At 40.9% G+C, this 19,113-nt stretch overlaps 3 protein-coding genes across 3 annotated transcripts in view; 2 read left to right on the top strand and 1 right to left on the bottom strand.

Annotated features, from left to right (window-relative positions):
* The first annotated feature begins 245 nt into the window (after positions 1 to 245).
* Positions 246 to 3,715, top strand: MRPS16 (mitochondrial ribosomal protein S16). The gene is made up of 3 exons (XM_021699511.1): positions 246 to 486; positions 930 to 1,190; positions 1,877 to 3,715. The coding sequence occupies exons 1-3, from the start codon at positions 474 to 476 to the stop codon at positions 2,008 to 2,010; spliced, it is 408 nt and encodes a 135-aa protein (XP_021555186.1). The 5' UTR covers positions 246 to 473; the 3' UTR covers positions 2,011 to 3,715.
* A 264-nt stretch (positions 3,716 to 3,979) lies between these two features.
* Positions 3,980 to 9,426, top strand: DNAJC9 (DnaJ heat shock protein family (Hsp40) member C9). The gene is made up of 5 exons (XM_021699510.1): positions 3,980 to 4,493; positions 4,667 to 4,807; positions 5,363 to 5,617; positions 8,044 to 8,127; positions 8,487 to 9,426. The coding sequence occupies exons 1-5, from the start codon at positions 4,314 to 4,316 to the stop codon at positions 8,604 to 8,606; spliced, it is 780 nt and encodes a 259-aa protein (XP_021555185.1). The 5' UTR covers positions 3,980 to 4,313; the 3' UTR covers positions 8,607 to 9,426.
* Positions 9,427 to 10,992: 1,566 nt separating this feature from the next.
* FAM149B1 (family with sequence similarity 149 member B1) overlaps positions 10,993 to 19,113 on the bottom strand; it is a 79,994-nt gene continuing 71,873 nt past the window's right edge. The window contains exons 10-14 of the mRNA XM_021699929.1: positions 18,086 to 18,310; positions 16,044 to 16,164; positions 15,669 to 15,794; positions 12,771 to 12,849; positions 10,993 to 11,066 (exon numbers count right to left, since the gene is read on the bottom strand). Coding sequence (XP_021555604.1) covers positions 10,993 to 11,066; positions 12,771 to 12,849; positions 15,669 to 15,794; positions 16,044 to 16,164; positions 18,086 to 18,310 — 625 coding nt within the window. The remainder of the gene's footprint in view (positions 11,067 to 12,770; positions 12,850 to 15,668; positions 15,795 to 16,043; positions 16,165 to 18,085; positions 18,311 to 19,113) is intronic.

Below are 19,113 nucleotides of genomic sequence, written 5' to 3'. Positions count from 1 at the left end.
GGCTCTAACAGGTGCAGGATGGATTTGTGCAACACTTAAGCACTTCTGGCCGCTCCCTGGGATTCTCCCAATATTCCTCACTTCTTCAGAAACCCACAGTCCAGAGCAGGCGGAGAACACCCACACAGTCCGGATCGCACTACGACCCCCAGCTACACGCAAACTGCAGCGCGCCTTTTTTGCGGCAGTTTAAGGTACGTTAGGGTTCACGGCGTTGCATTATGGGAAGTGTAGGTGCGGGAAAGCGGAAGGGCCGGGGCGAGCGGAGTCTTCGCTTCCTGCACCGGGGCGCTAGGGCTTGGGTGGAGGGGTGGTGAGGTCAGGGGTGTCGCAGTGAACTTCTCCGCGTTCTTCCTCCGCACCCCACCCCCGCCGCCCTCCCCGCCGAGGCCGTAGAGCTGATCGGTGGCGGCGGCAGCGCACTGGGAGGCGTGGCAAGTGGCGCGCAGGCCTCGGCGCAGACCGGCTGCACCATGGTCCAGCTCAGTGAGTGCTCTTCCGGGCGGTCGCGAGACACGGTGGGGGGGCGTGTGGGACCCGATGAAGCCGCTCTCCTAGGCGAGCTGGAGGCAACCCGAACCTGAAACAACCACACTGCCTCACGTTTGTCCCTCTCCTCAGGTTTTTCTCACTTAATCCTTCCTCAATTTATGAGACAAATGGCATTCGGTTTATAGACTAGGCAGCTGAGGCTCGGTCGTGGTCACAGAGGTATTAAATGGCAGGCTGGTGTTGAGCGGATTGAGGAGGTAGTCATTTCTGGCTGAAGTGCATGAGAGGAGTTTCACGAAGAATATACTATCTAAACCGGGTTGACAGTGATTGATTGGATGTAAGGATGTTTCAGTTGAGGAAGGGGCTTGTTTTATGTACCTCATTTTGCCCATTTTATGTACTCGGTTCTTGTATGTTAACTTATTTCTCTACAGCTACTGTCCTGTGCAAAGCCTACCGCGGAGGCCATTTAACCATCCGCCTTGCCCTGAGTGGCTGTACCAACCGGCCTTTCTACCGCATTGTGGCTGCTCACAACAAGTGTCCCAGGGATGGCCGTTTCGTGGAGCAGCTGGGCTCCTATGATCCACTGCCCAACAGTCACGGAGAGAAAATCGTTGCTCTCAACCTAGACCGGATCCGGCATTGGATCGGCTGTGGGGCCCACCTCTCTAAGCCTGTGGAGAAGCTTCTGGGTAACTCAGCTCTAGCCTTACTTCATTGAGGGGATTTTAAGGTGAAGTCAATTTCAGGATGATAAGAGTTAAGAATGATTTTCATTACCTTAGGCTGCTCAGGGCTAGAGTGAAAGCTGAAGTTGTGATCTAATTGTCATTTTGACTGGAGACCCCTACTGTGGACTCTTTTATGAGACTTTATGGGTGAATGGGATTTTGTACTGAAAATAGGAATAGTGTGTCTTGAATGACTATCTGTCCATTTATCTTTCTTTTTTTTTTTTAAGATTTTATTTATTTATTTGACAGAGACAGAGCGAGAGAGGGAACACAAGCAGGGGGAGTGGGAGAGGGAGAAGCAGGCTTCCCGCTGAGCAGGGAGCCCGATGCGGGGCGGGATCCCAGGACCCTGGGATCATGACCTGAGCCGAAGGCAGATGCTTAACGACTGAGCCACCCAGTCGCCCCTATCTTTTTTTCAAATAAGGGCATTAGCTTTAGGAAGTAACGTCCATTATCTCCTTGTAGTAAATGAAGGGGAGGGAGTTAGGGGAAGAGATATGACAGTTTGGTGAAAGAGGAGCATGTTTTAAATCCATGCTTTAAGTCAGGTCTCTGTTAGACCTCAGCTCTGTGAGGCTAAGTTCCCAGGGAAACATTGGCTTATACCATGTTATAATGAATGAAAATCCTGTTGCTTTTAGGTCTTTCTGGCTTTTTCCCTCTGCATCCCATGATGATCACAAATGCTGAGAGGCTGCGAAGGAAACGGGCACGCGAAGTCCTCTTAGCATCTCAGAAAACAGATACAGAGGCTACAGAAACAAAAATGAGCTGACTTCAGTGAGCAGAGCATTGGGGGAAAGGTCAACACTTAAAACACTTGTTCAGAGCTCTTAGTTTTATTAGATTTGGAGGTTAATAAATGGAGTTTCCTGAGTCACCCATGCTCTTCTGGCCTGTCCTGAACTGGACTCAGGGAGAAATTTGTTCTTTCTGACGTAGAGCTGGGTCTAGGTACTGATTAGCTTTTTTACCCTTCATCTGGGGTGTGTTGGATTTTGGGTTGGGCCCTGGATCTCTCAGACAACTTTACAGTCTGCTGCCTTCCAATACTTCCCTGTTTGAAAGCCCCCAGCAAGTCTATCCATGGTCCATCTGTGAAGTTCCTTCCTTAATCATCCCACTAGCTCAAGAACACAGTTACTCTTGTTTGACCCATAATATCAAATTTACAAAGGTAGATTTTTTTAATGAACTTTTAGGCTATAATAGCATACTTTTTAAGAATGAGAAACTGGAAGAAAGGTAATACTGAAGAGTACGTTCATACATTCTTGACCCTTTACAAGTAAGGCTATTCGTGAGGATTATTAGGTGTCATGAAAGTGGGTAAAACTCCATTTTATTGATGGGAGGCTGAGGTTCAGATGTGGAAACTTGCCCAACGCCATCTGTTTTCATTTGGGCAGAGCTAAGATTCAGACCCCAATATGCATACCTGGAGAGCCCTTTCCATTGTCTGCGGCAGGGTGGGTGTGAGATGAGCAAAGATGAGGAGCTTTTCAGAAGTCCACTTAAAAAGCCAGTGATAGAAATGAGGTTTAGGTGTCATGAGTTTGGTAATATAAATGACTGGCTGTGCCCCAAGTCCAAAATGTCATATCTGCCTCACCAGAACTGCAGGACAAAAACAATCATGATCAGAGGATTTTAGTGCACACTCTGGGTAATACACTTTCAAATCTGGCATAAGACTAGGATATAGAGTTTATAGAGGGACACTAAAGCCCTATCAGTGTACCAACTTACTTTGTTTTCTGGGTTTTATATATTGAGAACAACCCTCATTATGGGGTCAAGTCTCTCCCAAGGTTGTCACTGGTTGGCCTCCCTTGCTTTGAGGGGATTTTGAAGGCAGGGCAGGCTGAGAAGAACTGACTACCTGGATTAGATTGTGGATCTGATCATGGATCTGGGAAAGAAAAATGCTATGAAAACCATGGGAACTCTGGAAGTTAAAGATGATAATATACTCTGGAGAGTTTAAGGTCTTTGGATAAGCTTTAATTGGTAGAGCAAAGAAGAATGATTATGAAAAGTATTGACCAGTAAAGGGAACTGCTGGGAAATGGGTTAAGGTAAGGTAATTATTTTGAGCTATTGAGTTTCTGCCAACTCAAGTATTCACTTTGTTCCCTGGTCTATCCTTACTCTGTGATCTGTATACACATGCTTCCTGTGTGAGTGCATCCTGTTCCTGATAATCCAGTTTTCTCTAGCTCTAGCCTTGCTCTAGATTTCCTGACACAGTTTCTCACCATCTCTTAGTTGATAGCATTAGTTTATGTTGCTATCATCTCAAATCCAACATGCTCAAACCTAGCTCTTCATTAAAAAAAAAAAAAAAAGCCTTTGCTTCAGCAGCTTTATTTTTACTCAGATGAGGGTTTGGGCCATGTCATCTTAACCAAAGTGAAAGGTGATTAAGAACTGGAAGATGATTGGGAATGATTCTGTAATAAATGTTACAGTTTTTAAAAGATCAGTATTTTGCGCCTTTGTTTACGCTTTTTTTTGCAGGAATTAGGAAAGTACTTACCTAGGAGTCCCAACCTGTAGGTTGCAAAATTATCGGATCTTAAGAGTTTTGTGTACTCTTGTCAGGATCATTGAAAAAGAACAAATCTATTTAACGATGTTGAACCATGTGAAATCGCCAAATGCCGATGTTATGCTGTTTTTTACTTTTAAAAAAAGGCAGAACAGCAATGTATAGCCTCGACGTAATATGGACCTGACATATATTGAATGAACTTACGCACTGGGAAACTGGTGAGAAGATAAGTGCCAGATTTTTTGAGTAAGGGGAGGAGGGCGTCGTGGCACCGGATTCCCCGCTAACCACACAGAAGGAAGTTCTCGCGGTTGCTCGGGTCTCCGCTTAAGTTCTGGCCACGCCCTCGTTTTGCAGCCGCCGTAAAGTGCGACGTCGTGGCCACGCCTATTCGGCGCTTCTTGTGACGCAGTCGCCCAGGGTATTTTTGCGCGGGAAAAGGGGGCAGTCTGGAGCTGTAGCCGGTGTCGCTGGGACGGGCAGTTTCTGCGGAGGTTGCCTCTCGCTCCCTATCCCTGCTGGCTATGGGGTTGCTGGAGCTGTGCGAGGAAGTGTTCGGTACCGCCGACCTTTACCGAGTGTTGGGCGTGCGGCGCGAGGCCTCGGACGGCGAGGTCCGACGCGGCTACCACAAGGTGTCTCTGCGGGTGCACCCGGACCGGGTCGGCGACGACGACAAAGAGGACGCCACCCGCCGCTTCCAGGTACGCGAGCCCCAGCTCCACTGGCCGCCTAGGTTTCTCTCGATCATCTGGCCGCCAGGGCCCGCCTAGGCGGAGTGCGCCGAACCTGGCCTGGTGTTTTCTAATCTTTATTTCTCGCAGCGCGGTTTCAGTGAGGGATGCAAAGGTGACTTTTGGATGCTTTTAACCCGCAGATCCTCGGGAAAGTCTATTCTGTTTTGAGCGACAAAGAACAGAGAGCATTGTACGATGAGCAGGGAACAGTGGACGAAGATTCTGATGTGCTCAACCAAGATCGGGACTGGGAGACGTATTGGAGGTTACTTTTTAAAAAGGTAGAGGACTCTGGAAATTTCTTTGTGATTATTCCCGTTATTCATTCAAGAAACGTTTATTGAATGCCTTCAAGGTATTGCATTTTGTGTTGTGTAGGAATGAGGAATTTGTTCATCTTAAAATTGACATACGTGGAAGTATTCCTCTGGAGATAACCTACAGCTAGCTTTGAAGAAGAATAAGTCTGTTTAACCATTAAACATACACACATACTTTTACTGAAATGGGTCTTTAATTTCTTGTTGATGTAAAGCGATTGTAGGGGAACAGGTGGTTTAATATTTTATAAGGTAATGCTTCATTTTACATATCCACCTGTAAGTCTTGAGTTCTTCTGGGAAACTTCCTTAAATTTTCCAGGTCTGTAGTTTAGTAGTTGTGAAGGTTGGGAGAACGCTGGAAAAGCTTTGGCATAGAAAGTGTGGCTCCTTGCAGTAATTTCAACTCAAGCAACTATTGTATTTGGGAAGAAACATTTCAACACCTACATCTATCTTTACTAGTATACTTTTTATTTAAAATTTTCAGAGTTATAGCATATGTCTCTTATTCAGATATCTCTAGAAGACATTCAAGCTTTTGAAAAGACATACAAAGGTTCTGAAGAAGAGCTGGCGGATATTAAACAGGCCTATTTGGATTTCAAGGGTGACATAGATCAGATCATGGAGTCTGTGCTGTGTGTGCAGTACACAGAAGAACCCAGGATAAGGAACATTATTCAGCAAGCCATTGATGCTGGCGAGATCCCATCCTATAATGCCTTTGTCAAAGAATCGAAGCAAAAGATGAATGCAAGGAAAAGGAGGGTAAGATTTTGAATGCTTTTTTTATATCTTGCATTTTGAATGCTTTTTTTTGTATCTTAATTGCTTCCAAAAAGAATGTGAGGGTATTTACAATAATAAAAATATGATTACCGAGAAGAGAGTAAGGGTTAACTCATTTCTTTTCTAATAAAATGAGCATACCAGCTCATTAAGAGAAACTTTTTTTCCCTATTATGTTGTGCTCAAGGATTTTGCTAGGTGGATTGTTTAATATCATCTTAAAATAACACTGAAATACTCTTTACGTGGGCCAGTTCTTTAGCTTTGTCAAGGCTTTCCTCAAGAAATAAAGTAATGGAGCCCAGATACATAGGGTGGACAGTGGTTCTCACTTGGTTAAGAGATGGGGAGAGGGTGACTAAAACTTTCTTTTTTTGGACTGTGCCTTGTTAATACAGATTTTCTTTTGTTCTTGTCCAGATTGATTCTTTTTTTTTTTTTTTTTTTAAAGATTTTTTTATTTATTTATTTGACAGAGAGACACACAGCGAGAGAGGGAACATAAGCAGGGGGAGTGGGAGAGGGAGAAGCAGGCTTCCCGCCGAGCAGGGAGCCCGATGCGGGGCTCGATCCCAGGACCCTGGGATCATGACCCGAGCCGAAGGCAGACGCCCAACGACTGAGCCACCCAGGCGCCCCCAGATTGATTCTTGAATTGGACCCAGCATACACATTTCTAAACAAATGGTTTAGTTTATTTTGGTGAAAGTGTGTTCCCAAATACACTTGGAGAGGAACACTTGTGAATAATCAAGAATTGTGGCTTCTGTATCTTATTAAATTGTGGAGTTGGTGAGGGTAGGGATGATGGCAGGGAAAAGGAGCTTAAGGACAGACAGCTGAAGGTCTGGGAGGGAGTGGATTCACAGTAAGCATCTGTTTCTCTGGTCTTTTGGGGAAGACCAGACTGGTACTCAAGTAACCACTGCCTCAACCTGGCTTTCCTAGTGGGAGCTCAGTGGAGAGCAGTGTAAGATTTTAGATGTCTGGTGGGTACCTGAGGTGGGTGCCTTATTTTCTATGGCTGAATTGGAGGTGGAGGTAGGTCTGCAGTTTTGATACAAGATACAGGGGAAAGCTGGGTGGGGTGGGGTGTGTGTGTGTGGCAAAGTGGAATGTGTATCAAGATGATCATTTTGAGGGTGTGCATGGCTGACTCAGTAGAGCATGTGACTGTTAAGCTCAGGGTTATGAGTTAAAGCCCCACGTTGGGCATGGAGCCTACTTTAAACAAAAAAGTCATTTTGGCTCATAGGGCACATCTGTTTAGGCCCACTCTTACAGTTTAAGTTGGTAATCATTTTCTCCAGTGAACTGAGCACAGCTGTATCCATTAATAGGCTATTAGCTTGAGAAACTTTCCTAGAGTTGGGGGCAGGTGGATGGCATAGTTTTTAGCGACTCTAGCAAACCTGGGGAGTGGGTATACAGTATTAAATTGAATACAAGGACTGAAAGTAGCCAATGGAAACACTTTTTATTGGAATAACAAAATTCTAATGTATTAGTATTCCTAGCATTAATAGTATTCATTGCTATTCAGAAAATTTAGTGGGGTTTGGGATCTATTATATAGTGTTGGTGCCCTGAAAGAAAGAACAAAGTCATTAACCTTTCCCAAGGTGTGCTTGTGGTATTTTGGAATCAGTGCCCTAGGAAAATTTGGCAGAAGAAGGTGGCTTTGAAATTAGGTAAAGAAAGGTTATAACTGAACTTGTTAGTGTTTATTCTGACTACTTGGGAATTTTATTTATTTTTTATTTTTTTATTTTTTTTTAAGATTTTATTTATTTGCAAGAGAGAGAATGAGAGAGAGCATGAGAGGGAGGAGGGTCAGAGGGAGAAGCAGACTCCCTGCTGAGCAGGGAGCCCGATGTGGGACTCGATCCCGGGACTCCAGGATCATGACATGAGCCGAAGGCAGTCGCTTAACCAACTGAGCCACCCAGGCGCCCTACTTGGGAATTTTAAACCAGGGTTACTCTCAAGGCTGCCACCAGTCACATGTAGTTAAAAAGTGGGTTTCCAGAGGAGAGGAATTTGAGATGCCTGTATGCTGGCAACAGTTTTGAAGGCATCCTTGGTTAAATGACCTTCCCTCTCCTAGCATTTTGTTTTCATTCTTATCACCATGTGGTTTATGAATACTAAACTACTTGCTACCCCTAGCTAGTAAAAATGGGGAAAACTCAGAAATGCTCATTGGAATCAGAGGATCTACTGCATGCTCTCAGCAGTGTTGTCTTTTAATGAATGACATATTTATGTAATTGTGGTTTGTTGTTTTTTTTAATCTATATAATCCTCAGATTCAAAGGTTCTTACCATAGATTTGCTTTTGGGAAAGGGTATATTTTTAGTATATGCTAGGTTGCCATGGAGTCTAACATGAGTTTCTGTTTTAGGCTCAGGAAGAGGCTAAAGAAGCAGAAATAAGCAGGAAGGAGTTGGGCCTTGACGAAGGAGTAAACTTGAAAGCAGTCATTCAGGTAAGCTTGGCAGGTTTTCTTTGAAGGTTGTCACTACTTCTTTTGTGTTCTGATTCCTACTGCTCATACTTTCTTTATAGTGTATAGTGTTGTGGGTATTTTGTTTTCTTTTTTTAAGACATAAGTCATGTACTATGTTTTCATCCTTTTAAAGTGCATAATTTAGTGGCTTTTAGCATTTTCATGAGGTTGTAGAACAGCACTAATTCCAGAACATTTTTGTCACCTTAAAAAGAAACCCCTTGCTCATTAGCAGTCATTCCCTGTTCTCCCTTCCACCAGCCTCTGGCAACCACTGAGTATTTTTGTCTCTGGATAGCCTTGTGTTTTGAAAGCTTGTGTTTTAACTTCTTAAACAGAGCAGACAAAAGGATCGGCAAAAAGAAATGGACAATTTTCTGGCTCAAATGGAAGCAAAGTACTGCAAACCTTCTAAACGAGGAGGGAAAAAAACGCCTCTCAAGAAAGAAAAGAAATAATGGAATTTTCTCTTCAAAAGACTTTAGGTGTTAATTGGTGCCATCGTAGGCAAGATACAGTCAAGATTTGAAGACAAAAGTCAACCCTGCCCTTGAAAAAAGTTGTCTTTCCAGGCTAAATTATTCAGCTCAACTCTGTAAACCAAGCAGAATCTCTCAACCTGATTTTAGTAGTCTTAGAAATCCCCTGACATTCTTTGAGGTCCTGCATGAAGGAATTTGGTGATTTTTGAGGGAATGGAGGAGAGTGGTATACTTCCTGGCAGTGCTTACATCTGTGGATCTTCTGTACAAGGAACTCTTATCTAGGATGTGGGTCTGTCCCATACCGCCTTCAGCAGTTGTTGTTTTGCCACGCAAGAGTGTGCGCACAGCTATGGAGTATTCAGAGTGTTGTGTTTATTAGAATAGTAACTCTACCTAGCTAGAACGCTTTCAGAGCCCTTGCTGGACATGTGTCTTTCAAATATTTGCCAGTTTGCTTTCATTTTAATCTTGAATAGATCCTCTCTCCTTTTTGTTTTATTCAGCCAGGTTTTGTACTCTTTGCTTGAAATATAGGAGAAACAGATGTTGAGATTATTTCAGACATCTTTGTAAGACTCACACATGATGAAATAAACAAGTTAAAAATGACTGTTAAGTTCTGGGGCCTTTTAAATGATCTCAGTGATCATTTAACGATGATCTAGAAAAACTATGAATGGTGTTCAGAGAAGAGAGAAAAGTAAACCAAGTCAGCTTTATAGTAGGTAGCCGGATTTAAGTAGCATAAAGAGAAGTTGTCCTACCTGTAACTGTTGAAAGTCTGTCCTTAAGCAGGTCGCAGACCTTGTTTGAACTTGTTGCCTCATCTATAAAAGGGTGAGGGAGTTGGGCTAAATGACTGCTTAGGGGCTCCTTCTGATTCTCTTAACTTTCGAAGGCAGGCCATCTTGATCCAGTGGTTTGTTATCATGCACTCATGGTATTGATTTGTGAGAATGGTATAGAGATGTTTACTTACATTTAGTCAAATTGGTATGTACACATTGGAATATATGGACTTTTTTTGGCAACTGATAAAAGTCTCTGAGTTATAGACTTTTATGCATATGGCATTGAGTATATAACAACTTTTCTGTTACTGAGTTTTATGTATGATACTTTATCTGAGGTAAGCACATGACACATTTTTAGTTTGGTTGCAAACAGGTTAAAAAATACTCCTTAATTGTATTAAAGTATAATTTAATGCAGGTTGTTTGAAGCATCTGTCTTCATATGATAGCATTAGTACACTTAGATAAAATAAAAAAATTACCCCTATTTATAATTATTTGAGTTTATCCACTCTGAAGATTTACAGTAAATTAAAGTTCAGTGAAATTTAAATAAAATAAATTGAAGCCATAGTTAAAACCACTGCTGCCTTTATGAATGTCCTCCAAAAAAGGTCCATAGTGAAATCAGAAGAATGCTGAAGTTCTATTTTTCTGCTATTAGGATATGTTTATACTAAACTAATTACCAGAGTTTCTGAAATGTTAAGGTATTGCTGGATCACTAATAGATTCTATAAATTTTTTGTTTACTTAGAGTTTAAGGAGAAAATCTGGTAAGACGAGTTTAATAGTATATATATATATATATATATATATATGTGTGTGTGTGTGTTATATATATATATGAATATATGACCACTAAGGTCTTTTAAGAAGAAAAGAAGCATAATCTTGATAGGAAGCAGGCCTTGTGAGGTTGAGCTGTCCTATCTGAAAATATATATACATTATGACTTACTAATAAGTTACTTTATACCAGTGCTCCACATTTATGTCTTTAGTTACTTAGTCCTTCCATATCTCTTTGCCTATAAGATTGGGCATCTAAAGAGAAAGTTAGGAATGACATCTGTTTGATGAGTAACTCAGATTTTTGACAGCTCTGTCTCCTAAACATGCCTTAAAAATGAGTACAACTCTCCAGAAATTCATACAAGCAGAAGTATTCTAAAGCCAGTGATAATGTTATCAAACAATTATTTGCTGCTTTTTGTGTATGTATAGTCTCATAGAATCCTGTAATAGTTGAGCTGATCATTGTTAACAGACAACATGAGTTTTGGGGATAATTATTCATTTGTTACGTCTTTGGGTACAAATTTTAAGTCCAATGGAATAGGTTAACTTATGCTGAAAGAAGATAGGAACTGGAGAGGGAAACAGTATCCATGTAATCTTTGGCGGATCCTCTTTTTTTCTCAGTTATATCAGATTAACACTTCATGAAGATGGTTTTAAGTTGTCTCTTGTATACAAGCTTTGCATCACAAGATGACTGAACACTGACCATGAATTTTTCTCACGTGTTGCCTGCAGCCTGAAGCAGGTTCTTCTCATTTGCCCTATGGTGCCTGCCTGGTTCTAGAGACTGGTCCACCTCTGTTTTGAGATTTTGTAGACCCATGTAAGTGAGGACCTGTCAGACAAAGGTGACATCATAGAGTAACATTAGTAGACATTCTAGATTTGGTAATCTCAAGTTCATATCTAAGGGCTTTTTTTTTTTTTTTTTTAAAGATTTTATTTATTTATTTGAGAGAGAGAGAATGAGAGACAGAGAGCACGAGAGGGAAGAGGGTCAGAGGGAGAAGCAGACCCCCCGCTGAGCAGGGAGCCCGATGCGGGACTCGATCCCGGGACTCCAGGATCATGACCTGAGCCGAAGGCAGTCGCTTAACCAACTGAGCCACCCAGGCGCCCCTCTAAGGGCTTTTTTGCTCCAGTTATCAGTCGGACTTAAATTTGGAGACTGGGACTAAGTAGTAAAGTACATATTCATCAAGGCAATAAAAACCACATTTGCATTATTTTATCACTTAAAACCAGAAAAACTGTATTAAGATATAAAATCTAGTTTTATTTATTTATTTTTGTTAAAGATTTTATTTATTTATTTGACAGAGAGAGACACAGTGAGAGAGGGAACACAAGCAGGGGGAGTGGGAGAGGGAGAAGCAGGCTTCCCGCCCAGCAGGGAGCCCGATGCGGGGCTCGATCCCAGGACCCTGGGATCATGACCTAAGCCAAAGTAAAATCTAGTTTTAGAGGAGAGGCCACTGGGCGCCTGGGTGGCTTAGTCGGTTAAGCATCTGCCTTCGGCCTAAATCATGATCCCAGGGTCGTGGATTGAGCCCCGAATTGGGCTCTCTGCTCAGTGGGGAGTCTACTTCTCCCTCTGCCCCTCCCTCCTGCTTGTGTTCTCTCTGTCTCTTAAATAAATAAAATCTTTAAAAAAAAATGAACTATTAGAGAAGAGGCTACTGATTAAAAAGGACTAATATGTCTGTTTGACTTATCTAAATGTTACGACTGTCAACAAGGCTGAATGTAGTTAACTCTAGCTCAGCATTGCTTCTCTATGAGGAGTAATCCAAGAAAGAATCCATGGAAAGCATTCAGAGACTACCAAACAATGCTAACAGGAAATGAACAAGAGAATTCACTTGGATGACAGAGATGGTTTGAGGCAGATTACTTTTTAATGTAACTTGTGGATTAATCTTATTAACAGGAAATATTTCAACTGCCTAATACTTCTGATTTCACCTACAACATGGGAAGGACCCTCATGGTCGTGAATATTATCGTTATAGGAAGAATTAAGATACCCTTAAATTTTCTCCCCTCCTGTGAAAATACAATCTATAGAATATGACTTAGAAATAAAAAATTAATGGGATGGACTCAGACTCAGCATGTCTTGACATTTTTGAATTTTTTTTACCTTGGCCTGGCAGGTTAACTGACCACAGCAGTTTATTCTATAGCAATATGGATTTTGCCAACATAATAAAATCCATGCAGTGTTTGAATGTTATAAACATGACTTACTTAGCTTAAACTTTTTAGATTAAAAAAAAAAAAAAAAGGTAGCTTACTTTGCCAGAGTGGTGAGAAGTTAATTTACATATGGGAAAACAAATCTGGAACTTGGCTCTGAGCAATAGAGGTCTCCTCTATCTTTATTATTATCCCATTTCCAAAAGGAATTTGAGGTGAATTACAAAGATGTAGGGAAACAAAGTGTAATAAAATCTGGAGGAAGGGAAAATAAACATCGAAAACAAAGGCAGGGTCTTAACATAGCCACATCGTAATAAAATAAAAACCATGGTCCTACCTGTCACTGCAGATCCCCTACCAGGTCGGGCCTGATGAGGATACTCAACAGCACACACATGATGATACTGTGTATCTGGCTGCAAAAGAGAAAAGATTACACACTTCTTATGATGTGACTTCTCCCAAAGAATAATATGTTAGTAGGTTTACAAGGAAAAACCTTGAAATCAGACAACCATGTAAATGGCATTGTCTGACAATCTGAGGGACAAGTTGGCTGAGTACACTCTTGTATTTTCAGTAAAAAATACCAAGCCAGAGGCCCACAAAACCATTTGTTAACTTGTAAAAAATTTTTAAGTTGTTTTTCTAACTTTAAGTTCTAAAACTTTATTAATATGTCTTTAAGAAAATCTTAGCACTTATAAAAAATGCATATGGTTTAATATTTAAATATTAAATTTAGAATATTATTCAGAATATTTAAATATTCTAAGCATTTTTAATTGGCTGCCAAGGGAATTTTATCTAATTTAGACTGTGCTGTTTAAAACAACAGAATGGAGCCTTTTCAGCAACATTGAAATACGCATGACTTTACCTCCATACTTGAGATGTGACTCAATATGAAACATTTCAAAATTACCTCAAGGAATTTAAAGATTTTAAGACGTGGCTAAAATACTGAAATGCAAATATTAAAAAAAGCTGTCAATGCCATCCTGCTGGTGCTTCTGGAATAAACATTCCTCTCCGTTCCCTGTCAGAGAACTGCTATCAAGAGATTTCAGGAATTTTTTTCTGGTGAAGCCCCATCTTTTTTTATTGGGGTCACCAAACTTCTTTTCTTTAGAGGGCCAGACAGTAAATATTTTAGGCTTTGTGGTACATACTGTTGCAACTACTCAACTCTGCTGTTGAGGTGAAAGCAGTCATAGACAGTACATACATGAATGAGTATGGCAGCTCTACTGTAATAATACTTTATGTACAGAAACAGGCAATTTTTGTGGTAAGCCAAGTGGCCCATAACAGTAGTTTGCTGACTCCTTTTCTAGGTGAGAACACCAAGGAGCAGAGCGCTAGTCTGGAAGTGCCAAGCCAGGGACTCGGATTTAGTGCGCTTAGTTACATTGAGCTACCAGCTCATCTCCCTTTGCGTGACAGCAAATTGGGAGAGAAATAGCTAAGGAATGAAATTCTTACTTTTGTTATAAACAGCAGAAAAAGAAGAAGCTGAAATGTCTTCATCTCTTTAGTTTAATTGCTAAGGCAACCAAAAATTAAATGTGTTTTAGAGAATCTAGCTGTAGAATATAATCATCAAACACTGCTTAACAAATGCTCTGAATCAAATTTTGAGAAGCTTAATAGAGGTTTTAAAGCTTTCTAGGATTCACATTGAGGAAGAATCAGAAATGCTCACATTTCCCTTTAGCTCCTGTTTTGGTGAGTTGCCCCCTAAATAAAGCATCTTGAGGTCTGTTGAGTTGAATAGTGTCCCCCATCCCCTGCCCCCGCCAATATTCATGTCTACCTGGAACCCATGAATGTAACTTTATTTGGAAATAGGATCTTTGCAGATGTAATTAAGATAAGATGAGGTCATACTAAATTAGGGTCAGCCATAAATTCAGTGATTGGTATCTTTATAAGAGGGAAGTTTGGACACAGATACACACAGGGAAGAAGGCTGTGTGAAGGCAGAGGCGGAAATTGGGAGTGATGTGGCTGCAAACCAAGGAGTACCAAGGATTGCTGGTGACCACCAGAAGCCAAGAAGAGATGAGAATACATCCTTCCCTAGAGCCTGGAGAGGGAACATGGTTCTACTGACACCTTGATTTTGGACTTCTGGGCTCTGGAACTGATAGAATATTCTGTTTTAGGGGCACCTGCGTGGCTCAGTTGGTTAAGTGACTGCCTTCGGCTCAGGTCATGATCCTGGAGTCCTGGGATCGAGTCCCACATCCGGCTCCTGGCTCAGCAGGGAGCCTGCTTCTCCCTCTGACCCTCTCCCCTCTCATGCTGTTTCTCTGTCTCTCTCTCTTTCTCTCAAATAAATAAATAAATACATAAATACATAAATATCTTAGAATATTCTGTTTTAAGCCACCCGGTCTGTGGTGATTTGTTATGGTAGTCCTAGGACACTAATATACTGTCCCATTAATTTGTTCTCACCACTCTTTTAGTGGAGAATTATATAGTGCTTTAGGCTGATACAATTCAAGGTTTGTAAGTTGGAATAAGTGGGCTTCAAATATCACCGTCCTGAAAAGTGGTAGAGGATTTGAGGCCCCTGGCTCCTAGGCACTGAGTGTGGCTCCAGTTCCCCAGGCTCTTCGAATCCTTTTGCCACAAAGCAGATGAGGTGGGGCTGAGTGGCTGGCCTACAATCCGGTAAGGTCAGCGCATGACTTCCAACCTCCCAACTAAGCTTTTTCTATTACTTGCTTAAAAGTAAAAGGGCCAGTAAATGCACATTAAATGGTAAGGTGATGTGAGCATCTCAAAACACCAGTTTAAAAAAATGAATGTCCTGACTTGCCATCCATCAGTCCACAGCATAATCTGATACCACTTTTGGTGTAACTCCATAAGAGCAGTGTTAGAGAATGAGTTATACTGATTTGATGTATTGGAGTTTAACATTGTTTTGCTTATTCTCAGAAGTATTTAATATTTAACAATTTAAATTGTTTAAAATTTGTGACATGTATAAGTCATTTTACCTTATTCTTCATTTTATCTTATTACCTTTTTTTAAATTCTATTTGAATGTCAGAGACCAGTTAGAATTTCAATGAAATGTACTTACTACACTATTTTTATTGTTAAGAGCCTCCGCTTTTATTCTTGGAGTTGATTAAGGCACTATGTGAAATCTTAAGTCTGCCAAACTAGTTTTTTTCTTTCCCCAACTGTCAAGACCATAGAGGAAGTATGTCACTACCAAAAATGATTGAGTTGTGTTGGGCCTGGAGAAAAAGTCAGGTAAAAGGAGCCTCTCCTGGGGCTGCTGATGGTTGGGCTCATCCACTACTGCACTTCGAGCTCGATTGGAGTCACCATGGGTTTTCTGCAGGGAAGACAAAAATTACAGAAACCATTAAACAATTTGTAGCCAGAGCTGTGCATGTCCTACATCAACCCAAGTAGGCATGGTAATTGCAGGCCAAGGAACTCCAATTCCATTGTTATAAAGTTAGGATTCAGTTTGTACTTTCGACAAAATATAGTATAAGTTAATTCCAGAACACGGATCCTGCAGAATTACTGTCCCTGAGGTTTTATAAGCACATATAAAGGCAATAGGAGAAAGACCTACCGTTTGCCTTTGTGGCCCGGCAGTGCTCAAGGGTTCCACTTCAGCTGTGCCGATAGGGGGCAGCAGATTGTTTCGACTCAGGGGCATTGGTGAGGGAGAGCGCGATTCAGCGGCTACTGGGCTGCAGATCCCACCAGCAAACACCAAGATAAGAAAGCATAAAGTTAAAACAATACAGGCAAACTGATTAGAGTCAAATGAATGAGGGAGATGAGTTTAATGTCATGTACAGAATGCTTTAAGCTTCCTGTGTTTCTAAGTAAAGCAAGCTCAGTGAAAGGATTTTGGAAAATCAGTTTGGGGGGGAGGTTTTCATAATACTTTATGATTTTTGTTGAAACTTTATCCTGGGCACACAGCAGAAGTTGACCCTTTGTCTCACAGAGGGCTGGACAAAAACAGTTTTCCCTATCTGGTGTTACACCATTTTGGTGTTAACCTATTAAGGGTTTGTAATTTCACATCTGGTGGATTCTCCACAGTTCTGGGCCTTTTGGTTGTCCTTTTCACTAATAACAGTAGTCCTTCCTTATCCACTGTTTTGCTTTCCATGATTTCAGTTACCCATGGTCACTGGGGTCTAGAAGTAGATGATCCTCATTCTGACATATTGTCAGAAGGTCACTAGTAGCCTCGTGCTGCATCACAATCCTCCATCACTCCCCTTGCTTCATCTCATCACGTCGGCATTTTATCATCTCACATCACAAGAAGGGTGAGTGCAGTACAGGAAGATACGGGAGAAACCACATTCACATAAATTTTATTCCAGTATATTATTATAATTGTTTCACTTTATTATTATTGTTAATCTCTTACCATACCTAATTTTGAGGTTAAACTTTATCATAGGTATGTATGTATAAGAAAAAAACATAGTATATATAAGGTTTGGTACTCTTGGCAGTTTCAGGATCCACTGGGGGTCTTGGAACATATCCCCTGTTGGTCAGGGGGGACTGCTGTAATTATAATTCCCAGGTAAAACTCCTAAACTTTCCTTCCAGTTTGTAGCATTACGCATATTCAAGACAGTACCTGGAAATCAATGATACTTTCATGTCCCAGAAGAAACAAGGTAACTTGTTTCCACTTTGAAGAAACTGTCAGAAGGTATGAGAGATTAATTATACTTCGAGACTGCTTATCCTCAAATAAGTGAATCTATAACTATATCAATACCAACATCAACATAATAAAATAGTGAGTAGGTGAGAAGAACTCTGGTGTCCTGACAAAGCTTTTTGGGCGTTATGGACATCTCTTTTAGTGAATCTATTGGGATAAATTAAAACAAGCTGAAAAATCAAAGTCAAGAAATAACATGTTGGGAGGGAAGTATAGTGAGGTGCTTAATTAAGAAGCTGAATTCAAAACATAGTTAAGCTATATTATTTCATACCCTTGATCATAGTTTTAGAATCAAACATCCTAAGATGTTTTGTGAATCAGCAACTAATGAAAGAACTTTATTTAAAAAAGTAGGCATCTAAGTATTTTTTGCATGACAAAGCTCAGAGTGAATTAAGGATGGGAAAAGGAAAGAGAATATGGTTAGTGTTACTTCCTAAGAAGTGCTAAAGGATATTTTTCCCAGTATATAGACAAGTACTTCTCTGAGGTTAAAATGTTATCATTGTCAATGGAATAAGCAGATCCCAGTGGTACAGAAAAGTATTAAAGGAGAGTTAACTTGTTTGGGAATGAATTTCACTGAGCATGTACTCACTAAGGAAAATGTTTGATAAGACACATATATCTTATTTCTTCGATAAGTGTCACTGAAGTATTCTAGCCAACATTTTGTTGTAGAAGTAAAAATCTTTAGCTAAATTAACAGAAAGATCCAATATCTGAATTTTATTCAGATTTAACTATATTTCTTTCTCTGTTGGATTTAAACCAGGGTGTAGTCCATCATGAGAATATGTAATGATTAGTTTCTAGACACATATTTCAACCTTACATTTATATTCATTCTCTATATAAAATTCTTCATTAGTTTTACCACAGTTTCCAAAAATTCCACTTTTGAAACCTACACTTGGGATCCCCTGAGGATTTCTTCCATAGGTCTTGGCGTTCCAGCACATGAATGGCTTGTGCTGATGGGACGAAGGGTACGTGGTGGGGGATTGCGTCTCCTGGCAGACTGCACTGTGTATGACAGAGCCGATGTACTAAGCTCCAAGGCTCGATTTGGCCAATTTCGAGTTGAAAGGATGGTACTGGATCCAGGTCTCGTAAGTAACTTGTCATCGAGATCTCTAGTGGCCAAATCAGAAACTCAAAATGAAATCAACTTTGCTCTGTATAGGGAAACAGGACTCAAAGGCTTAGACTCTACAATACATTTAAGGGAGAAAAAACCAAAAGTAAGTAACCTAGTTTATACAAGTCATGTAATCTAGCTCAAGCATGAGAATGTGTTCTTAAAAGAAGGACATAATTTTAGTCATACAGGTAATTTACTAGAATGGAGATTTGGGAAAGCAAGTCCATTATTCACTGCCATTACAGTCACTTCTTCAGTTACAGTGAGGGCTGACCTGAAGATTACTTGCTCTAGGGTGCTTCCCAGAGTTCACCTCAGGGACTGAGATCCCTACTATATTTGAGGCATTCTTTGTGCTGAAGGAAAGACTTAGTTGAAAGGCAAATAATTACTGCTTAGGAGCAGTGTGGCACCAGTGTGGCTCCCACTCGAAGATTAAAATGCTGAGCTCGTTGGAGCCTCCAGGGGTAGGGGTTTGGGTTCCTTGGAAACCTGGAAGCAGGCAAAGGGCCCCAGAGCCTCGTGCTGTGCAGGGCACTGGGACTACAGTAGATTCCTATCTGCATAAGCAACTGAAATACAACAGTTTTCTGGAAGTACTCTGGTAAGTAGAGTGCCATGTCCAAACAGCTAAGTAGCTTAAACTTTGTCCTACAGATTCAGGTTTTTGTTTTTGTTTTTTAGGCGGATGAGATATTTGCATTGTAAGACACCTGAGAAATAGTGTTTGGACAAGGAAATGGGGGGAAAGTGAAAGAATTAAGCTCTGCCACATGCTCTTTTGGCTTTCAGCAA

Source organism: Neomonachus schauinslandi, chromosome 6, assembly GCF_002201575.2.
Source record: "Neomonachus schauinslandi chromosome 6, ASM220157v2, whole genome shotgun sequence".
In the NCBI taxonomy this organism is placed as follows: Eukaryota; Metazoa; Chordata; class Mammalia; order Carnivora; family Phocidae; genus Neomonachus; species Neomonachus schauinslandi.
This window is presented reverse-complemented; position numbering and strand designations above follow the sequence as displayed.

Coding starts and splice junctions, on each gene's coding strand:
- MRPS16 (XM_021699511.1), top strand. Junction 1,191..1,876: donor GCCTGTGGAGAAGCTTCTGG/GTAACTCAGCTC, acceptor TGTTGCTTTTAG/GTCTTTCTGGCTTTTTCCCT.
- DNAJC9 (XM_021699510.1), top strand. CDS start 4,314: ATGGGGTTGCTGGAGCTGTGCGAGGAAGTGTTCGGTACCGCCGACCTT. Junction 4,494..4,666: donor ACGCCACCCGCCGCTTCCAG/GTACGCGAGCCC, acceptor TTTAACCCGCAG/ATCCTCGGGAAAGTCTATTC. Junction 5,618..8,043: donor TGAATGCAAGGAAAAGGAGG/GTAAGATTTTGA, acceptor TTTCTGTTTTAG/GCTCAGGAAGAGGCTAAAGA.